At 57.7% G+C, this 15,371-nt stretch overlaps 2 protein-coding genes across 11 annotated transcripts; one reads left to right on the top strand and one right to left on the bottom strand.

The window, feature by feature from the left end:
• The first annotated feature begins 474 nt into the window (after positions 1-474).
• Positions 475-12,796, top strand: SLC34A1 (solute carrier family 34 member 1). 10 transcript variants are annotated; one of them, XM_070233821.1, is made up of 15 exons: positions 475-530; positions 697-767; positions 1,635-1,764; positions 1,892-2,041; positions 2,124-2,252; positions 2,325-2,468; positions 3,413-3,524; positions 3,656-3,851; positions 3,935-4,030; positions 8,152-8,241; positions 9,181-9,250; positions 9,524-9,691; positions 10,954-11,070; positions 11,178-11,302; positions 11,774-12,796. In XM_070233821.1, the coding sequence occupies exons 3-15, from the start codon at positions 1,656-1,658 to the stop codon at positions 12,275-12,277; spliced, it is 2,010 nt and encodes a 669-aa protein (XP_070089922.1). In that variant the 5' UTR covers positions 475-530; positions 697-767; positions 1,635-1,655; the 3' UTR covers positions 12,278-12,796. The 10 variants fall into 10 exon arrangements, with proteins under 10 accessions (XP_070089922.1, XP_070089925.1, XP_070089923.1 ...); XM_070233824.1 differs by lacking the exon at positions 697-767 and having other exon boundaries at positions 2,376-2,468; XM_070233822.1 differs by lacking the exon at positions 697-767.
• Positions 12,797-13,962: 1,166 nt separating this feature from the next.
• PFN3 (profilin 3) lies at positions 13,963-14,499 on the bottom strand. Its single transcript, XM_001916654.5, has one exon. It carries the CDS (start codon positions 14,421-14,423, stop codon positions 14,010-14,012), a length of 414 nt encoding a protein of 137 aa, XP_001916689.1. The 5' UTR covers positions 14,424-14,499; the 3' UTR covers positions 13,963-14,009.
• Positions 14,500-15,371: the final 872 nt, after the last annotated feature.

Raw genomic sequence — 15,371 nt, 5'->3', positions numbered from 1 at the left:
ACTCTCTCCAGTTTTGTCTCCTAGTGCTTCTTCCATCACACATTCCCTCTCTTCCAATGCCCCCCAAGAGACACAGAAAGACCCACAGACACTCCAATGCATGGCAAGGCCACAAGACATTTGGGCCACTCTCTGGGGAGTCCTGTCAGGCCAAGAATGAGATGAAGGGGCTGGAGCCATGGAATCTCTTTGGGGACCCTGGAAACAAGGTGCCTGAGTGGCAGCAGGTCTCTGCCTAGGGGCAGAGGATGTGTCTGTGTCCTCACTGGGTCTGGGCTGTGGTTCAGGCTGAGTGTCTCTGTGGGGGTGAGGAGAGCCTGACCACAGATTCCCTCTGCAGGGCTGACGATTAGCAATTAACTGGGAGGAATCTCAGGGGTGAGGTTAATCGAGGAACAGAGGGAGGGCAGCTAGGGTTCTAGGGACTTTGCCCTCGACCCGAGGGTATAAAGAGGAGGGTCCCAGCTCCTCCTCAGGCCCCTGGGACTTCCCTGAGCAGCTGAGCAGGAGCTGAAACACAGAACCCCAAGGTGAGCCTAGGGCCCCCTCGTTCCAGTCCCATCCCCAACTCTTAGTAAGAAAAAGCCCATCACCCCAACCCCCTCACTTCTGTCCCAGCGGTGCCCCCTGTAACATCTCAGCCCCAGCCCAGCCTGGCTCACTCCTCCAAAGTAAAAAGGACTCATGTTCTTCCAGGGCTTGGAATTCAGCTCTGCACAGCCCTCATCCCAACAGCCAAGGACCCTTGGAACGATGCTGGGCTAGGGGTAGGGTGCTGAAGCAGACTGCGGCACTCCCATCCCAACAGCCAAGAACTCCTGGGGCAGTTCAGGGGGGCCTAAAGCACTCCGGGGTCTTCCCAGACCTGGGGACAGGGTGGGAGGCCCTCCATACCTAAACCAGTCCCAGTGTGAGCCCCATTCATGGAAGAAAGGCTGTCAGTATTTCTTTATTGCTGGGAGTGGGGGGTGGACGGGGAAATAAGTTCATTTGTGGGGGGAACCCAGGAACTTAGGATCCAGGCCAGTGGACTCTCCTCTGAGTGTGTGCCCAGCTGGTTCCACAAGAGAACAGGTGTCCAGGGCTCTTCACTGCTCTCAGGGTGGACGAAACGCCTGCCCAGCACAGCCCCAGCCACACCACAGCCTCTGCTACCACCACGTTTCCTGGCCCCTCCCCTCTCCATCTGCATGACCATTTCTTCCCTCCCCCAAGAGCCCACCTCTGCCATGGGGCACTTTGGTGGCACCGTATCTGTCATTAGAACACTTGTCCCCCTTGCCATTTTCCATCTATTTGAGGGATTATTTCATTTGGCATCTGTCCCCTCACTAGACTCTGAACTTCCCAGGAGCAGGAGCTGCATCTGGATTTAGTCATCACTGTATGCCAACATCTAGCTCTGCACCTGGGATAGAGCAGATGCTCAATAAATACTTGCTGAATGAATGAATGATGAGCACCTGAGTGTGAATCTCTCAGTGGGGGTGGAGGTGTGCTTTGCTGGGCGTGTGTTTGGGATTACACACCATGGGTGTTTATGTATGTGAATGTGTGGAAGTGGGGTGGGTGAGTGTGCGTTTCCAGGACACAGCAGTTGTCATTCAGTGTTGCTGCGGCCCCCTGACGTGCAGGCCCCACAGTGTGTGCCCAGGATGATGTCCTACGGAGAGAGGCTGGGGAGCCCGGCGGTCTCCCCACTCCCAGTCCGTGGGGGGCACGTGATGCATGGGCCAGCCTTTGCCTACGTGCCCAGCCCACAGGGTGAGTGCTGCTCCCACCCCGGACCCTGCTTGCCCACGGTTGCCCACATCCTGGGGAAGGCCTCCGCCCTTCCACCCTCCCTGGGCCCTGGGGCCTCTGGGAACTCCTGACCAGCCTCCCTCCCCAGTCCTGCACAGGATCCCAGGGACCTCCACCTATGCCTTCCCCAGCCTGGGCCCCATGGCCCTTGCCGAGCACAGCTGCCCCTACGGAGAGGTTCTGGAGCACCATGAACCACTGCCTGCCAAGCTGGCCCTGGAGGAGGAGCAGCAGCCAGGTGGGCCTGGGATTGGGGGCAGGGGCATGGGCATCACTGGCCCAGCCTCTGGCCACTGTGCTCAAGACTGGCCCATCTCTAGAGCCCGGGTTGGCCCAGAAGCTGCGTCGGGTTGGCATGGCGCTCCTCAAGGTGCCGCTGATGCTCACTTTCCTCTACCTCTTCGTCTGTTCCCTGGATGTGCTCAGCTCAGCCTTCCAGCTGGCTGGAGGTAGGGCCTGGGTTGGGGGGTCGGGGAAGGATTTCTGAAGGGCCTCAGAGAACGCTGGTTCATGCTCCCCAGGGAAGGTGGCTGGGGACATCTTCAAGGACAATGCCATCCTGTCCAACCCAGTGGCGGGGCTGGTAGTGGGGATCCTGGTGACTGTGCTAGTGCAGAGCTCCAGCACCTCCACGTCCATCATTGTCAGCATGGTCTCCTCTGGCTGTGAGTTGGCCTGCCAGGGCCAGGGAAAGAGCGTGGGGCGGCTGGGTGTGTTGGATAGGGGTCTGGGGTGGCGTGTCAGGGCTGGGGCACAGGGGGCAGGAGTGGGGACAAGGGGCTGAGGGCAAAGTATACTCCTCCAAAGTATGGCCAGGAGTCTCAGCTACGGGGTACCCCAGGAGCCAAGAAGGGTAATACTCCTCAGTATTGGGGAGCATAGCCCCAGGCAGGCTCACCTCCACATCGCCATGCAGTCACTCATTCCATCAGTCGGGGAAGCAGAACCAGAGAAATAGAGAAACAGGACCTGTGGGAGAGAGAGAGAGATATGATTTATTGCAAGGAATTGGCTTATGTGATTCTGAGGCTGGCTGGGCAAGTACAAAATCTGTGGGGAAGGGCAAGCCGGAGCTCCTGGCAGAAGCCGAAGCTGCAGTGCACAGGCAGGATTTCTTCTTCCTCAGAGAGCCTCCATTTTGCTTACAAGGTCTTTCATCTCACTGGATGACGCCCACCCAGAATATCGAGATTAATCTCCTTTACTTACCATCACCGAGTATGACACCTGCAAATTCCTTCACAGCAACACCTAGATGAGTGTGGGATTGAATAACTGGGGACTATAGCCTAACCGCACTGACACATAAAACTGACCACCACACTCACGTACACACGTGCACACACAAGCACAGAAACACATCTGCATACAGGACATGTTCCCTCATATACATGCACCCACACACACCCCCGCATACATGCATCCGTTCACATGCATGCACATAGGTAAACACACAGCATGTGCCCAGCATGTCCCTGTGACACCGAGGCTGGGTGGAGTCAGCAGCATAGCAGGAATGCCCGCCGTAGTGGGTCTGGCAGGAGGTGTTGTGGGGGCAGGAGCTGGATAGCCCTCACCCAGTTAGTTAAGGGGTCCCCTCTTCTACCAGTGCTAGAGGTGAGCTCTGCCATCCCCATCATCATGGGCTCCAACATTGGCACCTCCGTCACCAACACCATCGTGGCCCTGATGCAGGCAGGGGACAGGACTGACTTCCGGCGGTAAGCGGGTAGAGTGGTGAGGGGGCTGTGCTTGTCGGGGGAGTGTGCTCCCAGATGCCAGGAGCCCCAGTGCAAGCTCCTCCTGGCTCCGCTGGCTCCGGCATGCCTTGCAACGTGGCCTCCCTGCTCAGGGCCTTCGCAGGGGCCACGGTGCATGACTGCTTTAACTGGCTGTCAGTTCTGGTCCTGCTGCCGCTGGAGGCTGCCACTGGGTACTTGCACCACGTCACACGACTCGTGGTGGCCTCCTTCAACATCCACAGCGGCCGGGATGCCCCCGACCTGCTCAAAATCATCACGGAGCCCTTCACTAAACTCATCATCCAGGTGGGGGCAGGGCTGGCATGGGGTGGGGGCTGGAGGATGGTAAGGCCCCACCCTCACTCCTCCCACCCACATCTTGCTCACAGCTGGACAAGTCTGTGATTACCAGCATCGCCACCGGGGACGAGTCCCTGAGGAACCACAGTCTCATCCGGATCTGGTGCCACCCAGACCGCTCAGAGGTAAGTTCCAGGTCTGGCACCCGGTGAGACGACTTTGTCTTTAGAGAGCTGACTGTTAGTTGTTAGTGTCATTTCTGTTCAAAATGCTCCATATGGACCCTAGAGATCATTTAGCCTAGAGAGTGCAAGTATGTGGCACTTTTACTGTGACACTGTGTCGACGGCAGACACTGCCAAGTCCTCCCACAACTTTAGGCAGCCATTACCCATCAATTAGAGTTGGCATGTGACCGATCTAGCCCAGCGGTTCTCAAAGTGTGGACCAGAAGCACCCATACCATCCGGGAGCCTGTTAGGGATGCGAGGTATTGGGCCCTTCCCTGGACCTACTAAATCGGAAAAAATCTCTGGGGATGGGGCCCAGCAGCCTGCCTTTCAGCAAACCCTCCAGGTCTGTCCGACACTCAAGTTTGAGAGTCACTGGTCTGGCTCAACCGTCTGGTTTCACAGGTAGAGAAACAGGCTCCGAGAGGCTAACAAACTTGCCAGAGCTTGTCTCGCCATTTCAGGGCCCCGAGCACAGGCCTCGAAGTCTAGGGCTCTCTCTTCCCCACTAGGGTAGTGTGGGGTAGGTGACTCAGCTCTGCCATGTTTTGGGGCCCAGGTAATGTGGGGAGGGGTGGAGAGAGAGTTATCAGATGCCTACGAAAGTAGGACGAACAGGAAACTGGCCCAGGAGCAGGACCAGCGGGCCCTGTGGAGACCTCCCTGGAGGCACAGCAGCCACTGTGCTGACATCAGGGCTCCTCGCCCAGAGACTGCCACAGGCGTGTGTCCTCTTGTCCTTCTGCACTGTTTCTGCTGCTTCCTGGCTTCTACTGCCCGGAATGAAGATCTGTTTGGACCAGTTGGACACTTGTGGACCAGCCATTACACTAGGCTAATAAGGAAGCAGACAACTGACACATTTTCTCACTCAGCCATAGAAAGGAAAATGCTTCATCAAAGCCATAATCCACAGTATCTGCTTCCCTTAATTATTACATACAAGAAAAAACTCCATTTAGAACAAGATGTAAGGAGACCCAGAGCCCACACCTTTCCCCCTCATCATCTCCACTTGCTACTTGATGTTACTGGACCTTTATCCCGGCGTGAACAGAGAACATCAATTCAACCCGCTCTGCAAGGTTCCTTTGCATCTGAGTGGCGCACAGCTCCGGCTCAGCCCTTGTGAGTGTTCAAGGCAGTTTGACATCAAAAAGCCCATAAAGGTGGCTGCTATGCTGGCTTTGTGACCTCTCTAACATATCGTCACCTTCTCAGGAGCTCTCTGGGCACTCTCTGAGCTCTCTGAACAGTCAAAATCCTCTCTACTTCATAGCAAGACCTGGAAGAGAGAGAAATCACACACTGTGATCTGCAGGAAAAACAAGACCTGGCATGGAGCTCCTCGGCCACGGCGGCATTCCTCGGCTCCTCTGAACCCCGCTGCCACCTGCAGCTGCCTCAGGTCTCCCCTTGCCACATGCCCTCTGCGGAGGGGATCCTCCCACGCCGCCGCCCAGCGGGTGAGGCAGACAGGAGTATCCCGCTTTCTGCAAGAGGAACCTGAGGCTCAGCAACATGCAGTAACCGCCCAAGTTCCCGGCTGGGGCTGTCCTCACGGCTCCAGCCGCCCCTCACCTGAGCACTGCTTGCTCGTCCCATCTTCCCCAGAGACCCTGCCTTTAAGAGTAGTGTCTGGCAGATTTCCTTGGCCTGGAGAGTAGCTGGGGGGTGGGATCCGAGCTCCCTGGCCTCCCCTCTCTCTGGGATGGGCCCCACGGGGACGTGCTCATCAAAGACTTGAGTTTTTGCTTTAGTCCCCGAGTTTCTGTGTGCTCCCTTCCAACCTTTCAACAAGCTGGCCCCGACCTCACCCAAACCAGTCTCCAGGGAACCAGGTCACCAAGGAAAGACTGGGAGGCTGAGGTTTTCCTCAGCAAAAGAAAAACCAGAGGCAGTTTTAGTGTCCCAACACTTCTCGATGCTCTGATCATGTGCTGGGAATTCCCTGCTTGTGTGGTCACACTGTGGATTGTCACCCATGCCTGCCTGGTTGGAACGAGCATCTTTTGAGGACTTGCAGCCTGGGAAGCAGGGATTATCACATCCCCATTTTACAGATGAGGAAACTGAGGCTCAAAGAGACTTGCCCAAGTCCGTGGGATTGAAGTAGGCTGAAAATCATGGTGGACTCTGGAGCCTGGGCTCCTGAATCTCCATCTTGATGCCCCTTTCAGACACCAGTCTGGTGTCCCACCATACGTGTCCGTCTCCTGCTCTGCCCATTAGGCCTGAAGGCCACCAGCTGACTACAGTCACCTGGAGACGGCTTGGGGGTGGTAGGTGCTGCTCTGGGGCGTTCTCCTCCAAGCCACCAGATGGCGCTGCGGGCACAGCGATTTCCTGCTGCTTCCAGAAAAACAAAGACCGCTGTGCTCCCCTTCTGAGGGGAGACTACTGCTGCCCACATGCCTTGTGTCTCTCCCCAGGGAAGGATTCCTGAAACCCGACATTCCTCTGTGAGCTTAATCATCTCCTTCAGTTCCCAGTGCATCCTTAATTTGGGGTGGCTCTGCAGGCACTCAAATCCCAACTCTTTTCTAAGATTCCTTACAACTAGCCCCTGGGGAGAAGTGGGCCCCATTATGGATCTCACACTGCAGAGGAGGAAATTGAGGCCCAGAGAGGTTATGTTTGGCCCAGTGTCACACAGCTGAGTGGCTCAGCAAGGATTTGAGCCCAAGGCTGTCTGAGGCTCATTCATTCTGTTCTTCCCACAGAGTTCAGCAGCCCCACCACGTCCCCCTCCGCCCCCATCTTGCCCCCAGGCCCAGGAGCTATGGGCACATCCTGGGGGTATACCCCAGACCCTGGGTCCCTCAACTCTTTGTCTAGGCTGGAGCTTCCACCTTCCCCCTCTGCTGGCAAGGAAGCCCAGTGCCTGCGCCCTGCCCTCGGCGTCCCCCACCCAGCCTGGCTGGACAGTGACACCCTCTCTCCTCCTGCTGCCTCCACACTCCTCTCTTGCATTTACAGTCTCTGGACTCCCCCTGTGGGCTCAGCCAGGGCCACACAACCCCAGGCAGGAAGGTCGTTTCCAAAACCCCAGAGGTCTTAGTCTTCAGCCTGGCCCTGCCCTGACACTGCCAGCCCTGAGTGGGACCCCAGCAAAGCTCCTACCCTCCTCCAGCCTCCCCAGGTCTCGCAGACCCCTCCCCCAAGAGACCCTGGCCCAGCCCAGAGTAGGTCAGTGGGGCTCAGGCTGGTCAGGCATCCACTCATCTCAGGGGGCCATCTGTCTCCCAGAGTTCCAGGCTGGGGACCCTAGGAAGGTCCAGCACACTCCTCCCCAGCAGGCCCACGGTTCTCAGGCATGCCTGCAGGAGCCGTTGATCCTGACCTGGGAAGTCAATCACACACACAGTGTGATCCCAGGTGGGCCCAGGGAGGGAGGGGGGGTCTAATCCTTATTAGGAGGCACAGTTTCCTGAAGGCTTGTCGGGAGCTAAGCCACGCGGTGAGCACTTCACACACACTTTCTCCTGTGAGCTTTACAACAGCTTTTATTATCCTGCTTTAGAGGAAACAGGCTCAGAGTGGTGGCACAATTTCCCCAAAGCAGTTGGTATAAGAAGCAGGATCCGAACTCAGCAAGCACTTGGCTCTGCCTGACCTGCGCAGCACTCACCACTGCTTTCCCAGCCAGCTTTGCCAGTTGAGCCCACCCAAGACCACCTTCTCCTGGTTTCTTGGCCTGTGATTCTGGCCTGGGCTTGAGGGTGTCCCGAGGCCCTGGTGTGGCAAGCTGGGAACACAGACTAGCATGTTGCCCCACTCAAGGGAAAACATGCCACTAAAATAAACCTGGATTTACAGCCAGGCGCCAGGAATAATTCTTATCTCCATCACCTATTTTTAAGTGACATGTAGTTTAGAATAAAACCTGAAGGAGCTGTAAACATCGAAGTGCCAGTACCCTTCCTAAGGTCAGAGGGGTGTGGGACGTGGAGCGCCGGGGGTACAGAGTGCCATATCAGCTCCCAGAAGAGGCAGAATGTGGGGAACAGGGAGAAGCTGTGGCTCTTATATTTTGCCTGGGGCCCTGGGAGTAACTGCCCTTTTCTGGGGCTCAGTCCCCCTTTTGTGAGACGGCTTCTCTCCAACCAAGCCCAGTTCACTTTCCCCTCTCACTGCTGGATGTTTGCTGGGATCCTGCGGGAAAGGTAAGGAGCCCCAGGTTGCATTTAAAAAAATAACTCCTTAACCTAAGAAAACTACAAATTAGTGGTCCCCAGGCCAGATTGGCCTTCACAGAGTTGTAAAGAATGTCTTAAAGTGGTTGCCAACATTTACAGATTGGGAGAGTTTATCTAAAACTTCAGAGTTGTGATTTCTCTTATAGAATTGGGCCACTTGCCCATGCTGGGCTGTGTCCCTGGATGGTGACAGCGGCCTGAAGCTGAGTAGTGCTGCCCCCTTAGGCCCAGCACGCACTCCCCACCACTTCTACACTCGGCCTGAGCCCCTAACTTAGGCTACCTGCCTGACCCCGGGCCCTCTGAACTGGGGGGCCTCCCCAGGAGCCCCTCTCACTTCGCTGACATGAGGTGGGGGAGGGAAGAGATGTGGGGCGTGGACCCTCTGCCCAGTGGTGGTGCCCTGCCCCTGCCCCCCTCTGGACAAGGAACTGAGCAAGAGGAAAATGGAGTGTGGGCTAGGTGCCTCAGGGAAGAGGATGGGGCAAGGATGCTGGGGAAGATGAGGGCGCCGAGACAGACTAGTAAGAAAATATGGGGGAGAGAGAGTTTTCAGGAGAGGGCCGAGGTCAGCAGTATCCAACGCCAAGGAGAGTTGGAAGAAAACAGGACAAGAAGCCACCGGATCAAGAGGCCCTTAGGCCCCTGTGGGAGCCAGATGAGTGGGCTGAGGGGGCAGAATATTCAGGGCCGACCACAGGCAGATTCTCGTGTGGCAGGGGTTTTCATCCCTGTTTCTTCATCAGAAGAAATGGGCTCATAGAAGGCAAGTGAACTGTCCAAGGGCACGGAGTGAGGAAGTCCACTTCCATCCCGCCAGCCCACGTCTCTTCCTAACCCCCATCTCACCCCCAGCCCCAGGCTACATTTTCCTAAATTCTCTAAAGCACTCTCCTCTTAATCTAGGCTCCCACCACTATTCCCAGGGCAGAGGTCAACACCAGCCTGACCCTCAGAAATGCCACCATGGAGAAATGTGAGTGCCTGCAGCGTGGGGATGTCTGGCATGGCAGGGGCAGAGCCCGGCAGAGGCAAGGCCATTCCCTACCTGGCCACTTCTGCTTCCAGCCCCAGGAAGGACAGCTGCCAACCAGCTCAGCTCCTGGGCTTGGGTCAGGTCTGCTGTTGAGGCTGAAGGAGCCTGAGGTGGGGCCTTAGGCTCCAAGCTCAAGGAGGTGGCAAAGGTCGGGGGCTGGGGGCCGAGTTAGGGGGTCAGCTGTCAGCAGCTTGACACCCCTCTGCCCCGCAGGCAACCACATCTTCGTGGACACAGGGCTGCCTGACCTGGCTGTGGGGCTCATCCTGATGGCTGGCTCCCTGGTGCTCCTATGCACCTGCCTCATCCTCCTCGTCAAGATGCTCAACTCTCTCCTCAAGGGCCAGGTGGCCAAGGTCATTCAGAAGGTTATCAACACCGGTGAGCCCTGAGCAGTGGGTGGGTAGGCACCAAGATGGGCCCTTCCAGATCTCACTAAGTCCTGCTACTGCCTTGCTGTGTGATCTGGGTAAAGCCCTGCCATCTCTGAGCCTCAGTTTCCCCATGTGAACAAAGAAGAGGTTGGACTGGGTGATTTCTGAGGCCCCTAAGGTGCTGACCGCTGGGCATCTGTGGCTCCTCTGGCTGTGGTTCCATTCTAGCAGAGGGCTCTGAAGAGAATCTCAGAGGCCATTGTTTGATTCCATCAACAAACAGTCATTAAGCCCCTACTGTGTGCCAAGCTCGGTGGAATGCCAGAGATACAGAAGTGAGCCACAGAGAGATGGTCCCTGCCCTCAGGGGGCTCACAGCTCAGAGTGGGAGATGGACAATGAAAACCAGTGATCGAGGGGGTATAAATTCAGATAGAGAGGAAACTGCCAATGAGAAAGCCAAAATGGCAAATGGGGTATGAAAGAGGCTGCTTTAGATGGGCACTCAGCGGCCTCTATGCGGAGGTGACATTTGAACAGAGACCTAAATGAGGAGTAGTCAAGATAAGGCTGAAGAGCATCTTGGGTGGAAGGGACAGTGCAAAGGCTCCAGGGCAGGACCCAGCTGAGCAGGTCTGTGGCACAGAAAGGTGGCCAGCAGTGTGGCGGGAGCTCAGCTAGCAGGTGGAGAGAGGCAGAGAGCAGTCAGCGAGGTGAGAGGGGCAGAGCAGATCATGGGGCGCATGGGCAGTGCTCAGAGCCTGGACTTCATAATGGGGGCACTTGGGGGGTTGGGGTGGGGAGTGACACCATCTGATTTTCATTTTAAGTCTAATTTTGAGTTTTTGGGACACTGCCTGGCATGGGCAGAGGCTGCATGTGACAAATGCTGGAATAAGGGCATCCATGGATCCAAGAGAGCTTGGAGGAGGGAGAAACAAAATCTGCCTGAGGGCTGGGGGCTGGAAGGGCTTCCCGGAGGGCTTCCCAGAGGCAATGATTCCCACGCTGAGCCCTGAGGGTGAACATTTAGGAGTGAAGAGGATATCCCGGGCAGAGAGAACAGCCTGACCAACAGCATGATGGAACCAGGCTGAGAAGGTTCTTAATCCAATGTCAGAGAGGGCCAGTAGAAGTCACAGCAGCTGAGCAGGGGACTGACAAGGTCCCACTTGGAAGCTGGCATCCAACGCCTCCTCCCCAAGGAAGGTCTTCACTCCGTTCCCAATGCCCTCCCACTGACCCTACCGGGACGGGGTTTCCTCGCAGACTTCCCTGCCCCCTTCACCTGGGCCACTGGCTACTTTGCCATGGTGGTGGGTGCCGGCATGACCTTCGTCGTCCAGAGCAGTTCTGTGTTCACCTCAGCCATCACCCCGCTCATCGGTGAGTGCTCGTGCCTAGGCAGGGTGGGATGGGGCAGGGAGAGGCTGGCAGGGAAAGGGCTGAAGCGGGGAGCTAGGGAGACCATATCCTCCTCCTCTGACCCCCAGGCCTGGGTGTGATCAGCATTGAGCGGGCCTACCCCCTCACACTGGGCTCCAACATCGGCACCACCACCACGGCCATCCTGGCTGCACTGGCCAGCCCCCGGGAGAAGCTGTCCAGCGCCTTCCAGGTGGGCCAGGAGAACAGCCTCTCCAGAGGCAGGACAGGGCTGGGACTGGGGCGTGGCACCTGACCCAGGGTGGGGACAACATGTGACAGATTTCAACTGCTTACTGGGGGGCACCCACCCTGCCAAGCTCCGTGGAAACCATACAGCAAAGCAGACCTGGTGCCTCCCTCAAACCTTAGCATCTAACAGGGAGACATTACTCCGAGAAACACCAATAAGCAATAGTGAGGGGGATTCGCACTTTGAGGAAGGGGTGCTATCAGCCCCCTGGCCCAGTCTGGGGGATCAAGGAGAAGCAAGGGCAGCAGATGGCAAAGGAGTTGCTGTTCTAGGAGCAAAGGAGTAACTGACAAGCCAGAGGCTGGGGCCAGGTCACCGAGACCGGGCTGGACCCCTATTATCTATCCCCCACACCGGGCACAGGAACTGGGGCCCGAGCCCAACTTGGCCCCTCCGCTCTCTCCCCTGCAGATTGCCCTCTGCCACTTCTTCTTCAACATCTCGGGCATCCTGCTGTGGTACCCAGTGCCCTGCACGCGCCTGCCCATCCACATGGCCAAGGCGCTGGGCAAACGCACCGCCAAGTACCGCTGGTTCGCCGTCCTCTACCTCCTCCTGTGCTTCCTGCTGCTGCCCTCACTGGTGTTTGGCATCTCCATGGCAGGCTGGCAGGCCATGGTAGGTGTGGGCGCACCATTTGGGGCCCTGCTGGCCTTCGTGGTGCTTGTCAGCATGCTTCAGAGTCGCAGCCCCGGGCGACTGCCCAAGTGGTTGCAGACGTGGGACTTCCTGCCCCGCTGGATGCACTCCTTGCAGCCCCTGGACCACCTCATCACCCGCGCCACCTTGTGCTGTGCCAGGCCCGAGCCCCGCTCACCCCAGCTGCCTGCCAGGGTCTTCGTGGAGGAGCTGCCCCCCACCACGCCCTCCCCCTGCCTTGCACTGCCTGCCCGACACAATGCCACCCGCCTCTAGTATGTGGCCCAGACTGCCGCCTGGGTCAGGGAAGGGCCTGTGCCTGGTGCCTGGGCTGGAAGGGCTAAGGTGTGTGTCTGCACTCTGGGCCTCTGCCTGTCCTTGTGCAGGTCCTCAGAGGTCTGGGCTTGTGTGACTGAGAGTTGGTGTGTGTGCACATGTGGGCACGTTTGGGTGAGCCTGTGTCAGCCTGCACCTGTGTAGTGATGCACCTGAGGGGGGTTGTGTGCAGGCTGCAGGGTACCTGGTATGATTTCGAGTCCTTTGCACCTGTGTTTGGAGGCCTGTGCTGGCTGGGCAGGAGGAGGGTGGGGCTGAGTCGGTGACCTGCTGCTGTTTGCTTGAGCATAGATGTGGGTGCCTGAGTCACTGGCTGAATTCTCACCCCTCCCTGCCACCTTCCTTCCTCCACGATACCATCCTCCTCATCCTCACCAGGTTTCCTGCAGCACCATTACAACCCCTCCCCAACACTGCCTGACAACCAAAAGGAATTAAACTCTCATGGTACATTTGCAAGTCTGTCTGCTCTCCATCTAGGGGGCAAGGAGGACCACAGTTTGGGGTTCAGCAGCACTACCTCCTGCAAGCTCACCCCAACCATCTGCCCGGCTCTGCCTTAATGAGTCTAATCCGCGATTCAGATGCCCGGGATCACCCCCAAGGCAAGAGTAAGGAGGGCTTTCTGCACCTCCATCCCCGGACCCCACCAGACTGGCCTCCGCTGCTCTCTCTCTGCCTTCAGACTCACCTATCTCCCTCCCTCTCTCTTTCTGGGATAAGATTAGTTCCCCAGAAAAAGGTGATAGGTGGCGGCTTGTCGGGGCCACTGGGGAAGGGACAGGGAGGGTGGAGACAGCCAAGAGAGGCCATGCCCTGGGCCCCAGCACACAGGGGGCAGGGACCAGCCACTCCTTCCCACCTTTGTCCTCTACCTTTGGGCAGTAAACCAGGCCTCGTTTAAACCCACCCAAGCTTTTCAATTCCTCCTCCTCCATAGGGGCCCTTGGAGCTGAGGCCTGCAGAAGGAGGGCCAAGGGGTGGGGATGGCAAAGTTCCTCCCTCTAATCCAGGGACATCTCTGAGGCCTTTGTACCCCAAGGGGCAGGAAGGCTATAGGGCCCCAGATCCAGCTGTGATGTGTGATGGTCTTGGGCATCAGCCCCCCACCCCCACCCCGCCCCTCTTTCTGTGGGGGTTGATGCAAGGGCCTGGGAGCCCCAGAGCTGCTGTCCAAGCCCCCAGCCCCACCCTGTCATCCACTCACAACTCTCGATCTTGCTTCCTCCTGCCAAGGGGAGGGGGTGAGCAGTACACTGACCTCCAGCCTGGGGAGGGGTGAGAGAGGGTGGGGAAGGGATTGCCTTTATGGTTTGTCCTGAACAGATGTACAGAAAGTTTTGTCGCAAAAGATGCTAGAGGGTTTGAGAAGGCCACTTCCTGGGACTCTTCCTCATCTGCGCTGTCCCTAGGACCCTGAGAAGGTACCAAAATGCCAGACTCTGGCCTGGAGAGTCTGGCTGGGAAGACTCCGGACTCACAATCCCAGCCGCCCCCGCCCCGCTCCCCGCCCCGCTCCCCGCCCCACCTCCACCAAGGTAACCCCCTGCAGAGATCTTCAAGTAGACCCGTTTTTTTCATCTACAACAACCCCCGCCCCACGCGCCGCGCAACCAGAGGATGTCTGCCACGCCCAGGTCAGACTTTATTTTGGCGCCGCCTGGCTGTCCTGCTAGGTGCCCTGCGCACGCAGCCCGCGGATCAGCCCGTGCACCATCTTGTTGAGCATGCCTCCGTGCACGCCCCGCCGACCCATGAGCACGAGGAGCGCGCGCGGAGTGTGGCCCACGCAGACGGCGCGCCCGTCTAGGCCCTTGGTGCGTGCGTCCAGTACTCCGTCGCCCTCGGCCAGCAGGTGATCGCGAATGACGCAGCAGCGGCGGCCCGCCACGCTCAGGCCGGCCTTCAGGAAGGTGCGCCGGTCCGGCCCTATCAGCACACCCACCTCCTGCGGGGAGATGGCCGCCAGCAGGCCCCCGGGCCGCGATGCCCACACGCAGCTATTGTCCGAATGGCCCACGATGGCCACGTCGTCAACGCGCTGGTCCCGCAGCACCGCACTTATGTAGCTTTTCCAGTCGCCCATTCCAGTTCAGAGTGCACCCCTCACCTTGCACTTCTGAGAGATGTCTGGCTGCGCTGCGTGCCTGGAACACGCGGGGCACTATGACGTATGTGGGGGCAGGATTGTGACCTTGAGTCACGGAGAGATCGCCGCGGCTACCCACGCTGAAGAGTGTGTATGTGGGGGGAGGGGGCTGTATCTTACACCTGGTGAAGTCCTAAAGTTAGACTGAAGGAGGGAATCGTATTAATCGTCGAAATAACCCTCAACAAACCAGCTTAGGGCCGGCGGGGTGGCGCAGCGGTTAAGCGCGCACGTTCTGCTTCAGGCCCGGCGCCGGTGCGGATCCTGGGTGCGGACATGGCACCGCTTAGCAAGCCATGCTGTGGTAGGCGTCCCACATATAAAGCAGAAGAAGATGGGCATGGATGTTAGCTCAGGGCCAGTCTTCCTCAGCGAAAAGAGGAGGATTGGCAGATGTTAGCTCAGGGCTAATCTTCCTCAAAAAAAAACAAAAGACAAACAAAACAACCCCACCCAACTTAAATGGCCCATCAAGCACAGTAGGCTTGGGTTTAAGAACAAAAAGAAAGATGCCATGTCTGCACAGCCAGACCTCTGGGCCTGGTAACCATTCACGCCCCAGAATGTGGTTCTTAAACTTAGGGGAGCATCCCAATCTCCTGGAAAGCTGTTAAACAGATTGCTGGGCCCCCCAACCCAGGGTTTATGGTCAGCAGTCTGGGATGTAGCCAGAGAACATGCATTTCTAACAAGTCCCCTGGCCACGCTGCTGCTGCTCCCGCCGCCATCCAGGAACCACACTTTGAGGCCCACGCTCTAAGGCAAGTTGGGGAGGGTGCGAGGGTCTTCTACAGAGACAGCCCTAAGGGTCCACACCACCGTGTCAACCTTGAGCGCTTCTCACCATGGTTCTCAAGCTCAGCTGCACGTGGAATCTCCGAGGGA

Source organism: Equus caballus, chromosome 14 (assembly GCF_041296265.1).
Source record: "Equus caballus isolate H_3958 breed thoroughbred chromosome 14, TB-T2T, whole genome shotgun sequence".
NCBI classification, from domain to species: domain Eukaryota; kingdom Metazoa; phylum Chordata; class Mammalia; order Perissodactyla; family Equidae; genus Equus; species Equus caballus.
This window is presented reverse-complemented; position numbering and strand designations above follow the sequence as displayed.

Coding starts and splice junctions, on each gene's coding strand:
- SLC34A1 (XM_070233822.1), top strand. CDS start 1,656: ATGATGTCCTACGGAGAGAGGCTGGGGAGCCCGGCGGTCTCCCCACTC. Junction 4,031..8,151: donor GCCACCCAGACCGCTCAGAG/GTAAGTTCCAGG, acceptor TCTGGGGCTCAG/TCCCCCTTTTGTGAGACGGC. Junction 11,303..11,773: donor AGCTGTCCAGCGCCTTCCAG/GTGGGCCAGGAG, acceptor TCTCCCCTGCAG/ATTGCCCTCTGCCACTTCTT.
- PFN3 (XM_001916654.5), bottom strand. CDS start 14,423: ATGGGCGACTGGAAAAGCTACATAAGTGCGGTGCTGCGGGACCAGCGC.